Source organism: Artibeus jamaicensis, unplaced genomic scaffold (genome assembly GCF_021234435.1).
Source record: "Artibeus jamaicensis isolate MK-2021 breed Jamaican fruit bat unplaced genomic scaffold, CSHL_Jam_final contig_65, whole genome shotgun sequence".
Lineage (NCBI taxonomy): Eukaryota > Metazoa > Chordata > Mammalia > Chiroptera > Phyllostomidae > Artibeus > Artibeus jamaicensis.
In genome coordinates, this window is record NW_026521913.1 from 763,638 (window position 1) to 788,350 (window position 24,713).

General features: G+C 38.0%; 1 protein-coding gene across 1 annotated transcript in view; it reads left to right on the forward strand.

The window, feature by feature from the left end:
* Window positions 1–24,713, forward strand: part of DSTN (destrin, actin depolymerizing factor) — a 55,818-nt gene that overhangs the window by 22,479 nt on the left and 8,626 nt on the right. Inside the window, exon 2 of the mRNA XM_037131052.2 lies at window positions 24,106–24,413. Coding sequence (XP_036986947.1) covers window positions 24,106–24,413 — 308 coding nt within the window. The remainder of the gene's footprint in view (window positions 1–24,105; window positions 24,414–24,713) is intronic.

The following is a 24,713-nucleotide window of genomic DNA, read 5'->3' on the forward strand; positions in this document are numbered from 1 at the left end:
ATTAAACAGACAAGGAATAACAAGTATTGGTGTGGAGAAAAGGGAACCCTTGTGCAATGGTGGGAATGTAAATTAGTGCAGTGATTATGGAAAACAGTATGGACTTTCCTCAAAAAAATTAAAAATAGAATTACAATATGCTCTAGTTACCCTACTTTTGGTTGTTTATCAAAAGGAAACAAAAACTTGACAACAAATTATCTCACTAATATGAGGAATCTAAAAACAAAACACATTCCAAAAAAAATCACCCTGAACCTACAGATACAGAAAACAGATTGGCAGTTGCCAGAGGCAGTGGGCAGAGGGTAGGCAAAATGGGTGAAGATGGTCAGAAGTACAAACTTCCAGTTATAAAATAAGTCATGGAGATGTAATGTACAGCATTGTGACTGTAGTTAATGGTACCGTATTGAATATTTAGAAGTTGCTAAGTAAATCTGAAAAATAATACAAGTAAAAAATTGTAACTATGTATGGTCATGTCTGTTAATTAGACTTATTGTGGTGATCATTTAGCAATATATACAATTAACGAATCATTATGTTATACAACTAAAATGAATGTCATCAATTGTAGCTAAAAGAAAAAAGTTTTTTAACTTTATCAAGAGGACATTCATGTTTCCATGATGAGATTGATACAGTGAGTTGTCACTTAAAAATCAAGTGGTGTGAAATTTTTCCATCTTTACAAGTTTTTTTCTTGTCAGTTATGAGGAGTCTTAAAAAAAAGAATCATTATAAGTATATGTAAACAATATTTCAGAGAAGTGAAGTTCAATATCTTCAGGATAAAGACAGTAATAGCAGATTTCATCAGGACCAAAATATTCCAAGGGAGATCAATAAAATTTGCTTAGAAGTTTTTTTTTGCTTTTTTTCTCCTAAAAACATTAGCGTTTCCTTTCCTTTTTTTTATTGTTAACATTGTTACAAATGTCCCCATTTCTCCACCTTTGCCTGCCTCCACCCAGCCCCTGCCTGCCTCTCTGGCCATGACTCCTTGTTGTTTGTGTCTATAGGTTATGCATATACGTTCATTTGCTAATCCCTTCACCTTCTTTCACTCAGTGTCCCCCTCTTCCAGGTGGGTGATATCTCTTTATGGTTTTAGTTTGCACATCTCTGATGGCTAGTGATGTTGAACATCTGCTTATATTTCTGTTGGCCATCTGTATGTCCTATTTGGGTTTTTTGCCTATTTTTTAATTGGATTGTTTGTCTTCTTGGTGTTGAGTTGTGTAAGTTGTTTATATATTTTGGAAATTAATCCCTTATCATATGTATAGTTGGCAAATATGTTCTCCTAGTCATTGGGTTCCCTTTTCAGTTTGTTGATGGTTTCTTTGCTGTGCAGAAGCCTTATAGTTTGATGCAGCCTCATTTGTTTATTTTTTCTTTTATTTCCCTTGTCCTAGGAGACATATCAGCAAACATACTGCTCCAAGAGATATCCGAGATTTTACTGCCTGTGTTTTCTTCTAGGATTTTTATGATTTCAAGTCTTAACATTTAAGTCTTTAATCCATTTGAGTTTATTCTTCTGTATGGTGTAAAGTGATGGTCTAGTTTCTCTGTTTTTGCATGTATCTGTCCTATTTTCTCAACATCATTTATTGAAGAGACTGTCTTTACTATATTGTATGCTCTTGTCTCCTTTGTCAAATATTGACCATATATGCCTATGTTGATTTCTGGGCTCTCTGTTCTCTTCAATTGATCTGCATGTCTGTTCTTATGCTAGTACCAGGCTGTTTTGATAACAGTGGCCTTGTAGTATAGTTCGATATCAGGTATTGATCTCTCCAACTTTGTTATTTCTCAAGCTTGCTGAGGCTATTTGTGGTCTTTTTTGGTTCCATATACATTTTTGGAATGTTTGTTCTGGAACTATGAAGTTATACTATTGGTATTTTAATCGGAGTTTCATTGAATCTGTAGATTGCTTTGGGCAATATGAACACTTCAGTGATGTTATTTCTCCTAATCAATGAACATGGTGAGTGTTTCCACTTGTTTGTATCTTCCTCAGTTTTTTTCACCAATGTCCTATAGTTTTCCCAGTACAGGTCTTTTACCTCCTTGGTTAAATTTATTCTTAGTACCTTACTTTTCTTGTTGCAGTGGTAAATAGGATTGTTTCCTTAGTTTCTCTTTCAGATAATTCATGTATTAGTGTCTAGAAAAGTACCACTGATTTCTGATATTAATTTTGTATCCTGCTGCTTTGCTGAATTCATTTGTTAGCTGTAGTAGCTTTTTGGTGGAGTCATTAGGGTTTTCTATGTACAACATCTTGTCATCTGTGAATATTAACAGTTTTACTCCCTCCTTTCCAATTTGGATGCCTTTTATTTCTTGGCTAATTGCTGTGAGTGGCTAGGACTTCCAGTACTGTGTTGACTGAGTGGTGAAAGTAGAAATCCCTATCTTTTTTCTTATCTTAAGGGAAACACTTAGCTATTGCCCATTGAATATGATGTTGGCTGTGGGTTTGTCATATATGGCCTTTATCATGTTGAGGTTTTTTCCCTCTACTTTCACTTTGCTGAGTTTTTATCATATATATGCTGAATTTTATCAAATGTGTTTCTGCATCTATTTATCAATTATGTAGTTTTTATCCTTCATTTTGTTTATGTGGCAGATCATGTCTATTGATTTGTGGATATTATAGCAACCTTGCATCCCCAGAATAAATCCCACTTGATCATGGTGTATGATCCTTACGATGTATTAATATATCTGATTTGCTAATATTTTCTTGAGCGTTTTATTATCTGTGTTTATCAGGGATATTGGCTTATAATTTCATTTCTTTGTTCTTAAAGTTAGGATAGTGCTGGCCTCATGAAATAAGCTTGGGAGTCTACCCTTTCCTTGAATTTTTTGGATTAGTTTGAGAAGGAGGGGTATTAGTTCTTTGAATGTTTGGTAAAATTCACCCATGAAGCCATGTGGTCCAGGACTTTTTTTTCCCCTAAGCATTATTTTTTTTAACAAAAAAACTATTTTATTTATTTGTTTTTATAGAGGGGAAACGAGGGAGGAACAGAGGAAGAGAACATCAATGTGCGGTTGCCTCTCACACACCCTGCACTGGGGACCTGCCCCAGGCATGTGCCCTAGACTGGGAATGAAATTGGTGACCCTTTGGTTCTCAGGCTGACAGTCCACTGAGCCACACCAGCCAGGGCTGGTCCAGAACTTTTATTTGTGGGAAGTTTTTTCATTACTGCTTCAATTTCACTACTTATAATCTGTCTATTCAGACTCTGATTATTTCTGATTCAGTTTTGCAAGATTGTAAGTTTCTAGAAATGTATCCATTTTTTCCAGATCATTCAATTTGTTAGCATATAGTTTGTAATATTTTTGTACAATCTCTTGTATTTCTTTAGTGTCAGTTTTTACTTTTTCTCTTTTCTCACTCCATTTATGTGGTTCCTCTTTTCCCCCCTTTTTTCTTTCTTCTCTTTTCTTTTTCTTTTTCTTTTTCTTTTCTTTTCGAGTCCAGTTAAAGATTTAAATCTTGTTTATCTTTTCAGAGAACAATCTCTTGCATTCATTAATCTTTTGTATTATTTATATAAACTCTATTTTGTTTATTTGTGCTCTGATCTTTATTTATTTCCTTCTTTCTACTTTGGGCTTTGTTTTTTTCACTCCCCTTTCCGTAAGTTTAAAGTTAGATTATTTGAGGTTTTCCCTCATTTCCTGAGGTAGATTGTAAATATTTGAGTGTTCCTTTGTTGGGTGCAGAAATGTTTGCCAGAATTACATCTTTTTGTTGGATTGCTTTTTTAATCATTATGTAATGTCCTCCTTTGTTTGTTACAATAGCCTTGGTTTTATTTTATTTATTTTTTATTTTCTTTACATATATTTTATTGATTATGCTATTACAATTGTCCCATTTCCCCCCTTCATTCCCCTCCACCTTATACACCCACTCCCACCCTTTAGTTCATGTCCATGGGTCATAAGTTCTTTAGCTTCTACATTTCCCATACTATTCTTGCTCTCCCCCTGTTTTCTACCTACCATCTATGCTACTTATTTTCTGTACCTTTTCCCCCTCTCTCCTCCTCCCACTCTCCTGTTGCTAATCCTCCATGAGATCTCCATTTCTGTGGTTCTGTTCCTGTTCTAGTTGTTTGCTTAGTTTGCTTTTGTTTTAGGTGTGGTGGTTAATAACTGTGAGTTTGCTGTCCTTTCACTGTTCATCTTTTTTATCTTCTTTTTCTTATGTAAGTCCCTTTAACATTTCATATAATAAGGGCTTGGTGATGATGAACTCCTTGAACTTGACCTTATCTGAAAAGCACTTTGTCTGCCTTTCCATTCTAAATGAAAGCTTTTCTGGATAGAGCAATCTTGGATGTAGGTCCTTGCCTTTCATGACTTGGAATACTTCTTTCCAGCCCCTTCTTGCCTGTAAGGTCTCTTTTGAGAAATCCACTGACAGTTTGATGGGAACTTCTTTGTAGGTGACTGTCTCCACATCTCTTGCTTTCTCGCCTTCATTTTAATCTTGGTTAATGTAATTATGATGTGCCTTGGTGTGTTCCTCCATGGGTCCAACTTCTTTGGGACTCTGAGCTTTCTGGACTTCCTGGAAGTCTATTTCCTTTGCCAGAATGGGGAAGTTCTCCTTCATTATTCGTTCCAATAAATTTTTCCACTTGTTGCTCTTCCTCTTCCCCTTCCCCTTCTGGTACCCCTATAATTTGAATGTTGGAACGTTTAAATATGTCCTGGAGGTTCCTAAGCCTCTCCTCATTTTTTTGAATTCTTATTTCTTCATTCTTTTCTGTTTGGTTCTTTCTTCCTTCTGGTCCACTCCATTGATTGAGCCCCAGTTTTCTTTCCATCAGTGTTGGTTCCCTGTACATTTTCTTTTATTTCACTTAGTGTAGCCTTCATTTTTATCTAATTCGTGAACAAAATCAAGCAGTTCTGTGAGCATCCTGATCACCAGTGCTTTGAACTGTGCATCCGATAGGTTGGCTATCTCTTGGTCGCTTAGATGTATTGGCTTTGGGGCTTTGATCTGTTCTTTCGTTTGGGCCATTTTGGGGAGGATTGGGTTGCGCCTATAATGTAGTGAGGGGTGGAGTCTTAGGTGTTCACCGGGTGGAGCAACCCAGGTGTCTGCTTTGTGATGCTATGTGTGGGGGCGGGGTCTGAGAGGGAACAGTGGTGCTTGCTGCACTCTCTCTTGGATTTCGGTTCCTTCTGCCACTTCCCACAAGCAAACTGGACCCTTCTGGTGCTGGTTCCCAGGTGGGTGGGCTTGTGTACATTCTAGGACCCTGTGGGTCTCTCCAATGAACTCTCCTGTGAAGAGAGTTCTCCTGTGATGTGCTGGGAGAGTCTCTCCCGGCACTTCAGCCCCCACAAGTGTTTTCAATTGGTGCTTTTAGGCTTTATCTCCTGGTGTGGTCTGTCTCGCTGCCCATTTTCACTTAGTTTATCTGCGAGAGAATGTGGGACCGTGGTCAGCTAGCCGCCTTGCATGCCTCACTGGGTCTGCTTGTTGCTACCCTGCGTGCAACCAACTGCCACTTGCGTGCCCAGTCGCCAGCCACTGCTTTTTTCTGCTGTGACCCCTCTCCGCTGGCCACCAACTTCACCCCTCCTACCAGTCTGGATGAATGGTTGTTGGATTTCTGTACAGTTCAGTTTTCTGTCAGTTCTGGTTGCTTTTTGTTTCTAAATTTTTGTTGTCCTTAATTTTGGTTGTGAGAGGAGGCACACGCCTCCTCTACCTATGCCTACCTATGTCTCCCTATGCCTCCATCTTCGCTGGAAGTCACAGTATCCTTAGTTTTAAAGTCTGTTTTGTAATATATAATAAGTATTGTACCCCAGCTTTTTTTAAAATTTCCATTTGCATGAAATATCTTTTTCCATCCCTTTACTTTTAATCTGTCTTTTTCCTTCCCCAAGTTAGGGAAGTTTTCAGTCATTAGTTTTTCAAATAGGTTGTCAATCCCTTGCTTGCTCTGTCCTCCTTCTGGTACCCCTATAATGTGGATGTTGTTACATTTCATATCCCTTAAACTATCCTCAGTTTTAATTTATTTTTTCATTTTGCTGCTCTGATTGAATGTTTTTTTAATACATTCTTTTTCAAATCACTGATCCAATCCTTTGCTTCATCCAGTCTACTTTTTATTTTTCCAGTGTGTTTTTATTTTTTCCAGTGTATTCATGATGTCAGATATGGTAGTCTTTATTTCTGACTGGTTCTTTTCTGTGTCTTTTTTACATGGTCTTGTAGTTCTCACTAAGTTTCTTGAATATCCTTGTAACCATTACATTGAACAGTTTATCTAATTGACTGCTTGCCTCTATTTCATTTAGCTCCTTTTCTGGACATTTGTCCTGTTTTTCATTTGGGGCCTGTTCTCTGTCTCCCCATTTTGGCTGTCTCTTTGATTTTGTTTCTATGTACTAGAAAGGTCTGGTGTGACTCCCAGTCTTTGTGGGGTGACCTATTGTAGTAAGTGTCCTGTGGGACCCAGTGGTGTGTTCTCCTTGATATCCTGAGCTGGGTGCTCTAGGAAAGTCTATTGTGGATGGTGTAGGCCCTCCTTTGTAGTTTGGTCTTGATTGCTGTTGTCCTATTTATACAGGAGATCGACCTTTAGCCCAGCTGACTGTGAGGTTCAACCCCAAGCATGGCCTGTGCTGCTGGCACAATAAAAGAATTTTATAACTGTGTGCAGCTGCTGTGCAGATGCGAAAGTTCTCCTGCTCTTTTTTCTCCACAGCTTAGGCAGCTTTAGACATCCAACCTGCTTATTACCAAAATGATTGACAATTTTTTATTCAAGCCCACAGAAGGCAATCCACAACTCCAGTTGGAATAGCAGTCCCTGAGGTTGGCATGGGGGTGCATGCTATTACCCTGCTTCTGCTATGACCCTACTTGGAAGTCAAAACCCTAAAGTTTTAAGGTGAAACAATTCTTGCTTGATATAAGTTGAAGAATTTTAACCCAAAGAATTGTCTTGAAAATAATAGTACTTTTCATAACAATTTTAAGGGATAATCAGTTTCTTTTTTTTTTTAAACTTAGAAAAGTAGAATAGGATTTAAAAAAAAGATACTGAGAGTTAGTTGTTTCACTTAAGGAATATATCTAATAAGAGAATTAGACAACCAGTAGATGATCATGGTGTTAAATAACACTGGAGGATTAGAGGTGGTGTTGAGGGGCCAAGTAACAGCTGTCTTCCAAGAGGAGGTGATGTGTGAGCTGAACCCTAGAGTACTTAACCAGGTGAAGAGAAGGAAGATAAAGCATAACAAGAGAACATAGTGTATTCAAGGAATCACAAGGAATTGTATATGACTAGAATTAAGAGATATATGTATCAGGAGAAGTGGGGAAGGAGGCTGGAGAAATAGGGCATAAAGGGCTTGATGTGGCATGGATTTTATTCTGAAGGAAATTGAAAATTCTTGAAAGAAAATAGTAAAGGTATAGTGTTATTTTCCATTCTGCCTACTACCCCTAGGTTGCTAGTATTTTTGAGGAAAGAAGGAGTGGGGAGTATTACTTTTCTCTGTCAGGCTTATAAAACTTTTATTGTTCCCAATGTTCCTGTCTTCCCTTTCTGACTTCCTGCCTCGTTGTTGGGGCAAACTGGGTATTAAAAAACCCAGGTAGGATTGTCTATAAAATAAGATCTGAATGAGATTGATTATTTTTAGTAGCTGGGTTTTATTATGTCTAATTCGCTTTGGCCGTTAAGATGTTTTTTCTGTAAGGTTTGATTTTTCTTAATTGTGTGGGGGTGGTATTTCATAGAGTTTGTTATTGAATGAATTTTTATCCCAGTAAATAAGGTGTAATCATAAAATTGTTCTAGTGGAACTCTTTAAAATTAATTCACAGCTAGTAAAATTGCTATTTGGTCTGTATAGGCTATCTCAAAGCCATTGTCTGTATGAAGCACTTCTGTGGCTAGAAATTGGTTGTAAATTTAACAGTCACTCTTGTTTTGGGGGTGACTTAACTTGAAACATTTTCTGAGTCACTGATAGGCTGTATAGTGAGTGGCATTGTGCAGATTACATAATGGTGCTTCCTCTGGGTAATGTGGCTCCAGGACATAAGCAGATGGCACTCTGTAGAAGTTCTACAGGCACATTCCTTGAAATTAGCTGTCTTGACCCAAGCACCTTTTAAGCAAGGCACCATCTATAAAACTATACTCAGCAGCTCTGGACATTTTGAACTTATCAAAGATTGCTGTGTAGGGCAGGGACAAATTTTAGGACAAAGCCTGTTAGCTCACCCTATAGGCCCCAGTTTTCAGTACTGGACTTTGATTTATGGCCATAGGTGTTAATTGTGCCTAGGAGAATGGCAAGAAGTAGTAGTGTAATTGAATCTTAATTGTATTAAAGAGGACTTTTATCTTTTTTGTTCCTGTTTGTTGTTGCTAGTCAACCATTTAATAGTCATGGGAATGTCAATACAGTTTTTTTAAATCTGTAGTTCTGGTCATCAGAGAACAGATAGAAATTACTGTTTCAAATAGAAGTTTTAAGTTGTATGGATTTCTTTTATCCAAAACCTTCCATTGCCTAAAGGCCATATTGGTAACTAGAAGGAGTTGAAGAAGTTCTAACAGGTTTTCTGGTTAATAACAAGTCTTTACTCCATTGCGAGGCAGTCTAGTTAGGTGATTTACATGTATTGTGTTGCTGTGTCAATCCTCTCAATTTAGAATTACCATGATTCACATTTTACAGTAATGAAACTGAGGTTAGAGAAGTTAGCGTACTTGCTCAAGTTATTTGAGTAAGTCTGATTTGAATAAGTCTGACTCAGACTTAGGATGTGCCTTCTCCTCTGGTTAAAAAAGTCTTCTAGACTGCCAGCTGGGATGGAGGCGTAGGTAGACACACTGTGCCTCCTCACACAACCAAAAGAAGGAAAGCAACAATTTAAAAACAACAGAATTGACAGAAAATCGAACTGTATGGAAGTCCAACAACCAAGGAGTTAAAGAAGAAATATCTATCCGGGCTGGTAGGAGGGGCCAAGACAGGCAGCTGGGCAGAGAGAAGTCACGGCAAAGCAGTGGTAGAGGACCAGGGCTGGCAAAGCGGCAGCTGGCCAGCAAAGCAGCGGCTGGTGGAGCAGGCAGTCCCACATTCACATGTGGAAAACCCATGAGGAACACCTGGGAGCGAGGCAGACCTCACAACCAACACCTAGGTCCCAGCCCAGGGAAATAAAGCCTCAGACCACTGATTGAAAACACCTGAGGGGATTGAGGTGGCAGTGGGAGAAACTCCTAGCCTCACAGGAGAGTTCATTGGACTAGCCCCACAGGAGAGTTCATTGGAGAGACCCACAGGGTCCTGGACCATACACAAGCCCACCCACCCTGGACTCAGCACCAGAAGGGTCCACTTTGCTCGTGGGAAGTGGCAGAAGGGACTGAAATCTAAGAGATAGAGCAAGCACCATTGTTCCTTCTCTGACCCCGCCTCCACTACAGCATCACAAAGCTGCCACCTGGGTTGCCCCGCCCTGGTGAATACCTAAGGCTCTGCCCTTTATAGATAGCAGGCTCACCAATACAAAAAAAAAAAAAAGGTCCAAATGAAAGAACAGATTGACGCTCCAGAAAAAATACAACTAAGTGATGAAAAGATAGCCAGCCTATCAGATGCACAGTTCAAAGCACTGGTAATCAGGATGCAAACAGGTTTGATTGAATTTGGTTGCAAATTAGATGAAAAGATGAAGGCAATGCTAAGTGAAAAAAGAAAATGCACAGGAAACCAATAGTGATGGGAGGAAATTGGGACTCAAATCAATGGAGTGGACCAGAAGGAAGAAACATCCAACCAGAAAAGAATGAAGAAAAGAATTTTTAAAAAAATGATGAGAGGCTTAGGAAACTCCAGGACATCTTTAAATGTTCCAACATCCTAATTATAGGGGAGCCAAAGGAGAAGAGGAAGAGCAACAAATTGAAAACTTATTTGAAAACAATGAAGGAAAACTTCCCCAATCTTGCAAAGCAAATAGACTTCCAGGAAGTCCAGGAAGCTCAAAGAGTTCCAAACAAGTTGGACCCAAGAAGGAACACACCAAGGCACATCATAATTACATTAGCCAAGATTAAAATGAAGGAGAGAATTCTAGAAGCAGCAAGAGATAAGGGGACAGTTACCTACAAAGGAGTTCCCATCAGACTGTCAGCAGATTTCTCAGAAGAGACCTTACAGGCAAGAAGGGACTGGAAAGAAGTATTCCAAGTCATGAAATCCAAAGACCTACATCCAAGATTGATCTATCCAGCAAAGCTTTCATATAGAATGGAAGGACAGATAAAGTGCTTCTCAGATAAGATCAAATTCAAGGAGTTCATCATCACCAAGCCCTTATTATATGACATGTTAAAGGGACTTACATAAGAAAAAGAAGATAAAAAAGATGAACAGTGAAAGGACAGCAAACTCACAGTTGTCAACAACCACACCTAAAGCAAAAACAAACTAAGAGGACATCTAGATCAGGAGCAGAACCATAGAAATGAAGATCACATGGAGGGTTAGCAACAGGGAGTGGGAGAAGGAGAAGGGGGGAGAAGGTACAGAAAATAAGTAGCATACATGATAGGTAGAAAATAGACAGGGGGGAGAGCAAGAATGGTAGGAGAAATATAGAATCTAAAGAACTTGAGACACGTGGTCACAAACTAAAGGGGGGAACAGTGGGGGAGGGGTGTGCAGGGTGGAGGGGAATGAAGGGGGGAATAGAACAACAAATGGCATAATCGATAAAATATATATTTTTAAATTCATCTGGAAACTAATATTACATACAATGGCATTATCTATATTGCTATTAAATAAACCTTGTATTTTAAATTAATTATTTTATTCCTTAAATCCAGTTTATTTCCCCACACAAGGAGCAAAAGAACTTTTTGTTGTACCATCTGTAAAATTAAAATCTTTCTCTGTCTGACTTATTTCACTTAGCATAATACTTTCTCGGTCCATTCATGCTGTTGGAAGTGGTAAAATAATTCTTTTTTATTGCTGAGTAATATTTTATTGTATGCACAACTTTTTAATCCATTTCTGTGTCAGTGGGCACTTGTGTTGCTTCCTTATCTTGGTTATTGTAAGTAATGCTGTAGTGAACATGGGGTACATACTATCTTTTCAAATTAGTGTTTTGGGTTTCTTCAGATATGTACCCAGAAGTGGAATCACTAGGTCATGAGGCAGTTTCAGTTTTAATTTTTTGAGGATCCTCCACTCTTTTTTTATTGTCACTGCACCAATCTGCATTTTCACTAACAGTAGAGAAGGGTTCCCTTTACAGCCTTACCAGCACTTGTTGACTTACGGATAATAGCCATTCTGACAGGTGTGAGGTAATAGATCATTGTGATTTTGAATTTGTATTTCTTTTTTTTTTTTATTGATTATGCCATTACATTTGCTCTATTCCCCCCTCCCTTCCCCTCCACCCTGCATACCCCTCCCCCACCATTTCCCCCTTTGGTTCATGAACATGTGTCTCAAAGTCTTTAGATTCTGTATTTCCCCTACTATTCTTACCCTCCCCCCTATCTATTTTCTATCTAGTGTCTATACTACTTATTTTCTGTACCTTCTCCCCCCTTCCCCTCCTCCCACTCCCCTGTTGCTAACCCTCCATGAGATCTTCATTTCTATGGTTCTGCTCCTGATCTAGCTATCCTCTTAGTTTGCTTTTGTTTTAGGTGTGGTTCTTAATAACTGTGAGTTTGCTGTCCTTTCACTGTTCATCTTTTTTATCTTCTTTTTCTTAGGTAAGTCCCTTTAACATTTCATATAGTAAGGGCTTGGTGATGATGAACTCCTTGAATTTGGTCTTATCTGAGAAGCACTTTATCTGTCCTTCCATTCTAAATGAAAGTTTTGCTGGATAGAGCAATCTTGGTTGTAGATCTTTGGTTTTCATGACTTGGAATACCTCTGTCCAGCCCCTTCTTGCCTGTAAGGTCTCTTTTGAGAAGTCAGCTGACAGTCTGATGGGAACTCCTTTGTAGGTGACTGTCCCCTTAGCTCTTGCTGCTTCTAGGATTCTCTCCTTCATTTTAATCTTGGCTAATGTAATTATGATGTGCCTTGGTGTGTTCCTTCTTGGGTCCAACTTCTTTGGGACTCTCTGAGCTTCCTGGATTTCTCGGAAGTCTATTTCCTTTGCCATCTTGGGGAAATTCTCCTTTATTATTTGTTCAAATAATTTTTCAACTGGTGGTTGTGCCTTTCCCCCTTCTGGTACCCCTATAATTCGGATGTTGGAACGTTTAAAGATGTCCTGGAGGTTCCTAAGCTTCTCCTCATTTTTCTGAATTCTTATTTCTTCATTCCTTTCTGTTTGATCATTTTTTTCTTCCTTCTGGTTCTCTCCCTTGATTTGAATCCCAATTTTCTTTCCATTACTATTGGTATCTTTTGTATCCGCATTCATTTCAATTAATTTAGCTTCCATATGTTTCTCTAATTTGTGACTAAAATCCACCAGTTCTGTAAGGATCTTTATAACCAGTGTTTTGAACTGTGCATCTGAAAGACTGGCTATTTCTTCATCACTTAGGTCTATCGGTTCTGGGGCTCTAAGTTGTCCTAGAGCCATTTTTTGGTCTATTCGTGCTGTTAAGTGAGCGGAGCGAAGCCTTAGTTGTTTACCAGGACGGGGCGACCCAGGTCGCTGGTTTGTGACGCTGTGTGTGGGGGCGGGGTCAGAGAGGGAGCAATGGCATTCCTCTCCGCTAGCCCAGCGCATCCAGTCACTCAAACGCCTCGGGCTTGCTTATCCGATCCTAATTTTGCGAGCCTGCTGCACCGCGAGGGTTTCCCTTCTCACTGGTTTCTCCACACATAAATGCGCGCGCGCGCGCGCAACCGACCGGCTCCGGCAGCCAGCTCGCTGGCGATCAGTGCCCTCGGTTGCCTGCGCGCACCGCCCCGGGAATGTTTTCTTGCTAACCTGCTCCGCTGCTGGCCTCGCTCCTCGTACCGGTCCAGCCGAGTATCTAGTTGTCCTTTGGACTCCGTATTGTCGATTTTCCGTGTGGCTTGGTTGTGACTGCTGTTAAAAATAGTTGTTCTTAGATTTGGTTGTGCACAGAGGTGAGGTGGAACCTCCACCTACTTCTCCATCTTGGCGGAAGTCCCTGAATTTGTATTTCTTAAATATTAGTGATGTTGAGCATCTTTTTATATATATATATATTGGCCATCTGTATGTCCTCTTTGGAAAAGTGTCTCCATACAATTTTACTTATATGTGAAATTAAACAAGAAAATAAATGAACAAAGAAAGTAGAAGTAGACTCATAGTTGCAGAGAACAGACTGATGGTTGCCAGAGAGGAACAGGGTTGTAAGGCTGGGTGAAAAAGATGAAGATATTAACAAATACAAATTGGTAGTTACAAAATAGGGTGTAAACTACAGCCTAGGGAATATAATCAATTCTATTGTAATAACTGTGTATGGGGCCAGGTGGATACTGGAAATATAGGGGGGACCACTTTGTAAAGATTGTCTAACCATTATGCTGTGCACCTGAAATAAATACAAAATAATATGGGCTAGTCCGATGGTAGTGGATTATCAGAACTCAACTAAAGTTAGTGTCAAAATAATGTGAACATCAACTGTAATTGAAAAGTAAAATAAAAGAAGAATTAAAATCTTTGTTTACAGTTAAACCTTCTTGTCTGAAGTTTTGTAAACTAATCTTGATTTTGATAATTTTGACTTCCAGATTAACAGGATATTTCCAAACAAACAAAAATGTCTATCTGAATCTCTCCCTAACATTGCTTACTTGCCCTCAGAAATAGTTGACCATAATTATTATAGTAAACTAGAGCTGAAATTCTTGCCATTAGAGGCATTCTTCTGTCATTGCATGGTATGATAGCTGAGGTTCCATAAATTTAAATAATATACTGTTTTTTTCAAGGCAGAAAACTGTGATATATTTTGTAAGTTTGTTTTCTCAAAACATACTATTTTAGTATTGAGAGTTAATTTTATGTTAAATTATTTAAAATAAAATAAAACTAAAAATTTAGTTCCTCTAGTGCATTAGCCATATTTCATAGTCATGTGTGGTACAGTGTCCCATATTGGACACTAGAGATATAGAACATTTGCCTCATCACAGAAAGTTCTCAAGGCGCAGGCCTCAAGGTAGTAATGGTGGTAGAGAGAGTGTCTTAGCATTCATTTACATATGTTCACCTAGTTTCCTGTTTTCAGTATGATGAAAGCCAGGAAGACATACTGCATATATCCTGCAGAGAATGAACTCCAGAATTCCAAGGATGTGGAGGTGGTGGCAGGGTGGAGTTCAGGAGAGGGGGACCTAGGGATCTCAGTGCTTCTCAAACTAATTTTACTCATTTTTCCTTATTTGAACTTCCATTTTTCTTCAGCTCTCCTTGTCCTTGTGGGTTTATGTTTTCTTTTCTTTTTTTAAATTCCCATTTTCTACTTTCAGTGTAAACTTGGGAGATAAGATTAGATCCCCCATTTTAACATAGGATCTATAGGGCTCTAACACTTCTGTGTGGAAATGTTGCTCATTTCTTAAGCACTGTCACTCATTCTATTTGTTGTCTCAACACTATTGCCCAACCAAAAGCCCAAATATTTTGTACATCGTCAGTTTTTCGTTTCTTCTGGTTCTTATGCAAGCAAAGCGTATTGTAAATAAAGGAGAAGCATGAACCCATTTTTAAACTCCCCAACTTCTTTGATTAGCAGTTATGCTGGGTTTCTTACGGTTGGTAGGTTGAGAAAGGAATTGTTTTGTGCCAGGTGTAAATTTGAAATTACATTGTATCTTTCTGTATGCAGTATTCTGTCAAATATTTTAGAGCTAAGCTAAGAATATACTACTCTTAGCTTAGAAAAATGAATTTTTTAATTAATATTTTAAGGGAGAAAAATAGCTTTCATTCCTTTTTCTCCATTGAGGGTTGGGTAAAGTGTAGTTGGCATTAATTATGGAGCCAAAGTTAGGTATCTTGCTTAAGTGTTAATGGTGTAGAAATAGATCACTGTTTCTGATACGTTGGTTTAGGATGGGTGGCTGTTAAGTTATTACAAGTTATTGGTTCAGATTTTTATAAAAATTGAATCAGAAAAATTTGATACTCCTTTGAGGTGGCACTTACCCTTATGCTAGAATTAAGAGAATTAATGTTTTAAGAGTGTGTTTCCTCATTCACAACTTTAAAATGTCCAGTGTTACAAATTTTCTGTAGCATTTACTTCCCTTCTATTTGTGAGTAGTAACTTTATTTAAAGAAGAGTGAGTACAGTGAGTGAATTTTGAATATTCAGCCAGTACCTTGCCTAATCCCTGAATCAGTGTTTTACAAAAGCTCTTCCAGAGGAGACTCAGGCAGGTTTGAGATCTATTACGCTTCATGAACAAGTTAAAGATTGGTAGTCAAGTGAGATATAACACAGTGAAGTAATTTAACAGTAACTGTTTTGACATGAGGGTGGAGTTCTGAGAGCGACTGTTATTCTCCAGTGGTCAGTGGTACAGAACACAGTGAAATTGAAGTTGTGGATAACATATCTTTTTAAGGTAATCACAAAGTTCTGCAGTAATAGCTATCTATTTTTACTCTCGAGATTTTCCTTCTGAGCTGTGTGGCAGATTTTAGTGCTATGTTTAGAGTATTCTTTAATAGTTGTTATTGTTAAACTTAGTAATTTAATATAAATAATTTAAAAAATTTAAAAACACTGAATTTGATTTTCCCTTTTAAAATAAACTTTAGCTTTCTCAACAGCTGTGGGGGCAACTCCCCTGTCTGTCACAGATGAAAGTAACACTACCAAGACATAATCTGCTTGGGGAGGAGAGGTGGCCAATCTCTCAGAGGAGAAAGGCCAGGAGCCCCTTCCTCAACGGCTTTTATTGGGTTGTAATACACAGAAATACAGGCGGCAAGGATCAAACAGTAGGTAACATTTCAAGGAAATCTGAAGGCTTAGTCTGAGTCAGTGTCTGTCAGGAAAGGGGGTTGCAGAAACTTTGGGAGACATACTCATTTCCTGCTCGAACCCTTAACATATTGAATGAAAACACTCTTAGCAAAGCAGGCTTCACAGGACTTTTAGGAATTCTTTCTTACGCCCAGTCACCCCAGATCCTGCTCTAGCCAGGCAAGGGGCTGCACCGCCTCCCCCATCACAGGTTTTCAGGCTTAAGTGGATTAGAGCCAGGAAGCACTTCTCCCAGAGGACATGGGGACTCAGGCTATGTCAGAATAGCCGGGGGGTGAGGGTCCATCACTCCCTCTTTGTTGCAGCCCCCCGAGTCCTTCCATGATGGCCTCCCAAGTGATTGTTTCTGGCTTAGGTTGCCCCTCCCCTGAGGAGTCGTACACGTCATGGACTAACCGACCACACATTGTAGGCAGGGGAGTAAGCAGAGACAAGCTTTGTCTCCTTAGTGGCTCATATTCTCCTTAGTGGCTCATATTCTCAAGGTCGCTCACTCAGTCTTAGCCATGGGAGGCAGTTACAATTCCTGAAACCAGGCAGAGTGGTTCCCAACAGTTAATATCTTAGTTATCTAACATTTTAGAGAAATACTTAAAAATGAGACTGATGGGAGAGGACCTTTTCTATTAGGTAAAAGGACAATGTAAAGTGAAAAAACAAATGACTGTACAATCACAGCCCTTTAAGATTCACCAATAATGTCTCTGTGGTAACAAATCCACCGAAATTAATGCTGTCACAGGAATTCTTCATCATCATCATAGATGAACTATATTTCAGTATAATTGTCTAGTAGTGTTACATGTTTTACTTTATTTGAAACATTATTTTTGGAAGGCTTGATCAGTTCTCTGTGGCACAAAAAATACTTTGACTTTGATACTCTTATTACTACTGCTCCATTATATTAATTAAACCTGTAGGCAAAGCAGTAAATTAGCATTGAGCTAAAATTCATTATATTTCATGAAATTTTAGAACATTTTACTGATTTTTACCTGGAGTATATTGGAAATGCAAAATTTTAGACTCTACCCCAGGTATCCTGAATCAGAATCTGAAATCTACCTTTTAACAAGTTCTTTAGGTGATTCCTGTGCATTTTAAAATTTGATAACTGGTCTAGTGCTCTACCCTAAATAAATTAATTGAAGGAACTAATTTGCTTTGAAGATATTAAATGACGTGCCCAAAGTGACACAGCTAGTTAGTGGAGAAGCATGGATGGATTGGTTGCTCTTACAATTCTGTGCTTCAGTTTCACATCATCTTCTTTTGGCTCCAATATATTTATAAACAATAGTTACTTAAGGATTACTTTATTTTCTTCCCATCCCACTAATCTTTATCCCAGTTTTTAATTCCACCTCCTTACCCCCCTCAGAATCAAAGGTAAAAAAGACTATCAACTTACTGAGAGGATCAATGCTGGTACTAGTTCATAGATTAGGAAGGGAGGAACCCTGCAACAGTTTGGGGCCAGTATGTAGGCAGAATGCCCTGCTTTCTCAGTCTGTCCTCAGTGTCTTAGTTTTACTTTATAAAAATCATTGTCAAGAGTCTAGGGACTAGTTGTTTAATCTTCTATACTAATACTATTTCAAGGATATACTAAGTAAATCAAGATATAACAAGTTCAAGCATATTTATTCATTATAGTTGAGTCTAATAGATACTTTACCTGGTGGGTTATTTTATCATTTTCATGGACAAAATTTGTTATTATAATGTTAGTAGTCATCAATGACTCTAAAGCTCCACCACAACGGAAAGATAAGAGAAAATGAGCATTTAGTGATATTAATCAGCCTCTTGGCCACCAAATTTACCATTTTATTCTGACTCCTTCCTTTTCTCCATCCCTCTCCCAGTAAGTGGTTCTCAAGCACAAATATTTGTACCTACATATTACTGATGCCCTAGTACTGCTCCCACTACTCCAGTGAAGACCTTGATCACCTCTTGCCTTGCATACTGAATTAGCCTTCTAGCTGGTCATCTTACTTTATTTTTTTAAACTGTCCAGTGTCTCCAAACCATTGAACCTGCTATTTATGGTCTCGTCCTCCTGAACCACGTCTCAACTTCCTCCTTTCATATTGTATTATGCTAGGTTCCCTTTGTCAGGGATTTTTTCATTTTTTTAGTCCCCTTGAAGTGCTATAAGTCAGTTTACATGTGAAACCCTCCATGACTACCTGTGTCCCCCTAGCCCCAACTTAATCTCTGCCTTCCTTAAACTCCCTTCCATTGGGGTTTATTAGGGAATAGTTACACCGAGTATTGAAGATTTGTCTCTGTCTTTGCTATTAACCAGATAAACTACATTGGGAGTCTGATTCATCTTTGATCTCTTCAGAGGAACACAGTAATGTACAAGACACATTCAGTCTATCAATAAGGAATTAGTCTTAGGGAATTTACAGCCTATTTGGGCAGACAATCATTAAATAATGTTCAAGAGAGAACATTGAAACTGTAGTTAAGTGCTGTGGGGTGAAGATACATGATTTCATGGAGGCATGTAATACTGGTTTTGACCTAGAAAACCTATTTGCAAAGAGAGTTGATCTAAGATGTAGAAAGTGAATCAGGCAAAGAAGGGTAGAGAAGTGCTATCCAAGCAGGGTGCTCATATTATGAGCTAAGGCCCTGAGGTGAGAGGGAACATGGCAAGTGGCACTAAAAGCAGGCCCAGGTAATGAGGTTGCACAGCACGTGTGGTGTAAGATAAGGCTGGAGAGATGGGTAGTATCAGATCATGCATGCTATAGAATTATTACTTTTTAACCTCAGATCAATGGAAATCCATCAAAGCATTTCAAGCATGGGGATAGGATCTGTGTTTCGCATCTCTGGCTGCAATGTAGAGAATGAATTGGAGAGTGGAGGGGGCTCAGCAGTGGATATGGGCAGTCTGTTGTATTTGAACAACTATGGTAACAAATTACATCCAAATCTCATTGGCTTAACACAGAAAAAAATCATCTCTATTATGTAGAGTTCGGCAGAGCTGGGCAGCCATCATCTGTCTTGAAGTGTATCCACCAAGGTCATCTTGTCAAGAGAAGGTGGAGCTAGATCACTTAAAGAGCCAGGCCTGGAAGTGGTTTATATCACTGTGTCTACCTGTTGTTGTAGAGCAGAACTCAGTCGTAGGGCCCCAGGTAAACTTTCAAGGAAGGCTGGGGAATGTAGTCTTTCTTTGTACCCAGGAAGAGGGAAACAATATGGTACACACACATCCTGGTCTCACTCCCCTCCCCTGTAATCACTTGGGAGGTTATTGCAAGGGTTCAGAACAGGCAGTGGTGTCTTGGGCTGGAAGAGTGGCAGCACAGAGGGAGAGATATGAATGTCTTAGAATATATGTGAGAATCTAAAGAGCTAAGTGAGGTGAGAGAGAAGGAATTAGAGGATGTCTCAGAGTTGGGGCTTATGTAACTAGGATGGTGATGTCTTAGAAAAAGATATGAAAATATCTTCTTGAGAAAGGAAGAATGACAAGGGGACTTTGGACATGCTGAGCATCAGATCCCTTTGAGACATCCAGCTGGAGATGTTAGGTAGGAAATTGGTTGTAAAGGCTGCAAGCTCAGAAAGGCAGAAGTCTGAACAGTGTGTGAGTCATTGGGATTAGATGATCGAAACCTCAACCTCGGATAAAATCTAGAGATTATATAGTCCTTTATATTTCTACCTGCACTGCCATCCTGCCATCAGCATCTGCTTTTTGCCAAATTGCTCTGCCATCACCCTCCCTGACCTCAGCTGAAACTTTTGATGTCCTTGGAGCCCATTTGCTTGTCCTTAGGTGATTGATTCCCTTTGGTACTCTGCATAACAGCTGTTCTAAATCTTTACCTAGTATGTCCTCATATGCCGTGCTGCTCCTGGCTTATACTTCACAGAGAAAATAGAGCCTGTCAAACACAATTTTAGCAGTGCATCTTTCTTTCTCCAACGGTTATCCTCCCTCTTCCTATTTTAGAGGAAACTAAGACTAACATCTCCATCTAGGCCATCTCCTCAGTCTCTTTATAGTTCTGCCTCTTAATTATAAGTGGTTATGAATATTCTCTGGAGCCAAATTGCAAAAGTTAAAATCTCACTTCACTACCAGTTTCTGTGTGACCCTGACCTCAATTTTCCTATCTGTAAGAAACAAATAATAGTAGCTTTCTCATAGAATTTGTTGTAATTTAGAAATGTCTAATAATAAGTACTCACTATTAGGTTTTTGTTTTCTTTTTTAGTGCTTTGGCTTCCTTTCTCTTGTTCCTTAAAGAGCTCTTAAATTTTTAGTATGATCAGAATTTCTCCATTAAGAAGACAGTTTTCCATAGTTAGCACTCAGTCTTCCCTTTTCCCTTTATCATTAGCCCTCCTGTGTTATTTACCTACTCAATTCCCTTGAATCTTCAGCCCATTTCCCTGGATTTCTGCCCCCTTCGTCCAGTCTCCTGAAATGCTGGGAGGCCCAGTTGTCTTTTTTTAGACATTCTCAAGCTTTACATTTTTTGGTATTCATGATCTCCTTCTTCAAAATACTCTCCCTTGGCTTCTAGGATGCTGTTTTCTCCCTTCTTACTTTTTCTTCTTAGCTTTCATATTATTTCTTCTTAGTCTCCTTGACTTGCTTCCCTTTTGCGTAACGTTGGTCCCTAGATGGTATTGACTGTAGTCTAAAGTATCTAATAGATCCATGCTTATATTTCTGATTGAAATCTCCACCTAAATAACTTGCACATTCTTCAAAATTAACATGTCAAATTGTACCCATCTTCCCCTTCTGTTAAAACACCACAATTTTTGTAGTCGCCATTCTGGAGAATACCGGGTCTTCTTTGATGCCACTTCTTTATGTTTCACTCAATTATAATATATTAGTTCTACTTTGAAATGTACTTGGACTTGTTTTTTTTGTTTTCAGCTCCACTGCTATAGTTCTCCTAGATAATATCCTAGAGCTTTCTCCTCTGGATATTTGTAGCTGTCTCAGGAGTGGTCTTCCTGTTTCCAGTATCTTTACTATTTTCTCATTCGCAGTCTTCAGCATCAGTTTCCTCAAGCAGAAGTGTCTCCTCATCAGAGACCTTCACAGACCCTATCATTCTTAGAAAAAGCCCAATCCCCTTACTGAGGCTTTTGAAGTACCTGTAAATTAGTTTGATTTGGCTGAAATTAGTTGCATTATAATTGCAAGAATATACTTTCTTTTCTGCTTTCAGTTATTGGTACCTGACTAATTTGGTTAATTTCCAATTCAGAATTTACAGTGTTTGAAATACATCACTTAGATGACAGATAAATTTAAATATTGATTGGTTAGCTATAAGGCTTTAAGTACTACCTTCATGTTTTTAAAGGTGGGTTGAGCTAGTGTAGCTAACAAATCAACATTATAGACTTGGGAATTACAGGAATTGGGGTCTGCTTTTAGTTATTCACTATTTTGTTACTTTGAACATTTTATTCAACTCTGTTCAAAAAAAGCAAAATAAAGATTCTTAACTTGCTGAACACACATGAACTGTGAAAATCAAAACAGTACTACTTCTAATGCAGTAAAAAATTTAAGAAAAGTACTTTTTAAAAGTAGGAAAAATACTTTTTAAAAGTAGGATGATATGGCTAAGCTGGTTGGAGTGTCATCCTATAAACTGGAAGGTCTTAGTTCAGTTCCTGGTCAGGGCGTGTGCCTGGGTTAGGCTTGGATTCTGTATGCGAGGCAGTCGGTGTTCTCCCCCACACCTTCCTTCTCCTCTCTAAAATCAATAAGCATGTCCTCATATCAGGATAAAAAAATAAAAGTAGGAAAGTGGTAAAATTATATAGATTAGGAAGTACTTTTCTAGTCTTAATTTTCTGTACTTACCACTTTGTTATTTTAGAGTGAAATGTCCATTTATAAACAAAATGTGGATTAGATTAGGTAGAACTGAAGTAGATTAGATGGGATCGAAGTATATCAGCTCTTAATGAATATGATTAAATGGTCTGATTACCTTAATGTTAAATAAATTCTGGGATCTTAGTGTATTTTAGCTCTCAGAATTCCTATATGAATTTTTAAGTAGCAGCTTTATTTAGATATAATTCATATACTATAAAATACAGTTCACTGGATTTTCAGTATATTTACAGAGTTGTGCATCCACCACTGCTATCAAATTCCAACGCACTTTATCATTCAAAAAAGAAAACAAAACCCATATTCATTAGTTGTCACTCCCTATTCCTCTCTCCTCTTAGTTCCTGGAAACTGCCTAATTTTCCTGTCTGTGCATTTGCCTATTTTCAATATTTCATAGAAATAGAATCACTCAATGTAGCCTTTTCTGTCTGGCTTATTTCACTTAGCATAATGTTTTTCAAGGTTCATCCCTCTTGTATCATTTGTCAAAACCTCATTTTTTAGGGCTGAATAATATTCCATTGTATGTATATACTACATTTTGTTTGTTCATTCATCAGTTAATAGACATTTGGGTTTTTCTAATTTTTGGCTACTATGAATTATGCTGCACTTCTCTTGTGTATATGCCTAGGAGAAGGGCATTGCTATGCATTAACTGCATGTTTAACTTTTTGAGGGACTGCCATACTGTTTCCCTGAGCAACAGTACTGCTTAACAGCTCTGTCAGCAATGTACAAGGGTTCCAGTTTTCCAACAGCCTCACCAACATTTCTTGCTGTTGTCTTTTTTGTTATAGCCATCCTAGTGGCTGTGAAGTAATAGCTCATGGTGGGTTTGCTATATATTCACTACTCTGATGACTAATGGTGTTGAGTATTTTCCCCAAGTGCTTATTGACCATTTTTCTTTCTTTGAAGAAATGTCTACTCGGATCCCTTAAATTGGGTTGTCTTTTTTATTGTTGAATTATAAGGGTTTATTATATATTCAGCTTCCTTATTGGATATATGATTTACAAATGTTTTCTCCCAGCGTATGGTTATCTTTTTCATGTCACAGGTATGTTTATTTCTTACTCAAATTACTTGACATTAATTTGGGGTTATCATTAAAGTTTTTGCATTGTTTAATACTTATATTCTATTAAGTTTCAATTATTGCTTTAGGAAAGATAACATTCAAACCAGCGTAGTTAATGAAGCATACAAAAATTATGGACACAGTAAAGTTAATGTAAATAACACATTCCTCAAAGATGAAAAGGTTGGTGTTAGAGCTTTTGCTATGAAGATCTTGTATAACTGCTTCCTCATCTCAAACATAAAGGTTTATTATTCTTGTCAGTATAATCCCAAATAAAGCTACATTCTTTGTTACAGCAGTAAACACTTTTTTATTTTTTTAAATTGAGATATAATTGACATTCAACATTATATAAGTTTAAGGTATACAAGGTGTTGATTTGATACATTTATATTTGCAGTATGATTATCATCATAGCATTAGTGAACACCTCTATCACATTACCTAATTATCATTCCTTTTTGTGGTAGGTAAGAGTTAAGTTGTAGTCTCTTAATAATCTTATTTATTCTAAGATTAAAACTTGGAGTTTAAGTGAAATTTTAAGGATATAATGTTACTGAATTATGATAATATAATTTTGAAAGATCTTTTAATTATTTTTTTATTAGCAAAAGCCATGACATAGGAATGGAATTTTTCTAACCCAGCTGCTCTGATCATCTGTTACTCATTATGAATATAATTTGGGGTGATACTAATAGCCAAACTGGGGAAACAACTACCTCAGTAATGGCTCTGAGTAACCTTTATAAGAAGAAAATAATCCAGTACCTTGGAAGTACCTTTTTTTTCAGGTTTTAGGGTAGGAAGGACTGCATAAATGATTCTTCCCTTACTCTCACATAATAGTGATGAATGGCTTATATATGTAATCTTGTAAAAGTTCAGTAGCTGAAATTAGTGATTGCAGCTCAGGTATCACAGTTTCTGTACTGGATGATAAGTATACCTTAAAAATTGTAAGTGTATGTCAGCCTATAAATTATAAGCCTCTTTTTTACTTCCTTTTCTCATTATAGGCCTCAGGAGTGCAAGTTGCTGATGAAGTATGTCGCATTTTTTATGACATGAAAGTTAGGAAGTGTTCCACACCAGAAGAAATCAAGAAAAGAAAGAAGGCTGTCATTTTTTGTCTCAGTGCAGACAAAAAATGCATCATTGTAGAAGAAGGCAAAGAGATCTTGGTTGGAGATGTTGGTGTAACTATAACTGATCCTTTCAAGCATTTTGTCTCAATGCTTCCTGAGAAAGATTGTCGCTATGCTTTGTATGATGCAAGCTTTGAAACCAAGGAATCCAGAAAAGAAGAGTTGATGTTTTTTTTGTGGTAAGAAGTGATAAAAAAAATTTGCCTCCTTAAAACTCAGAGTTAATTTCATTGTTAGTTTAGCATTTGGGGAACCAATAACTGGGGCCAAACTGATTTTTAGTCCAGCTGTTCAGTCATTGTCATTTAATTTTTATTTAAAAGGTTTCATAAAATAAGATTTTAGCTGGATTGATGTTTGTGAGACCAAACTAAATGTTAACTTCTCTGTTTACTTGAAAGATGACTTTGAATAATTGATTATTTTGGTGGTGTAAGGGGCAGGGAGTAGATTTCTTTGCATCCTCTGAACTTCTTATG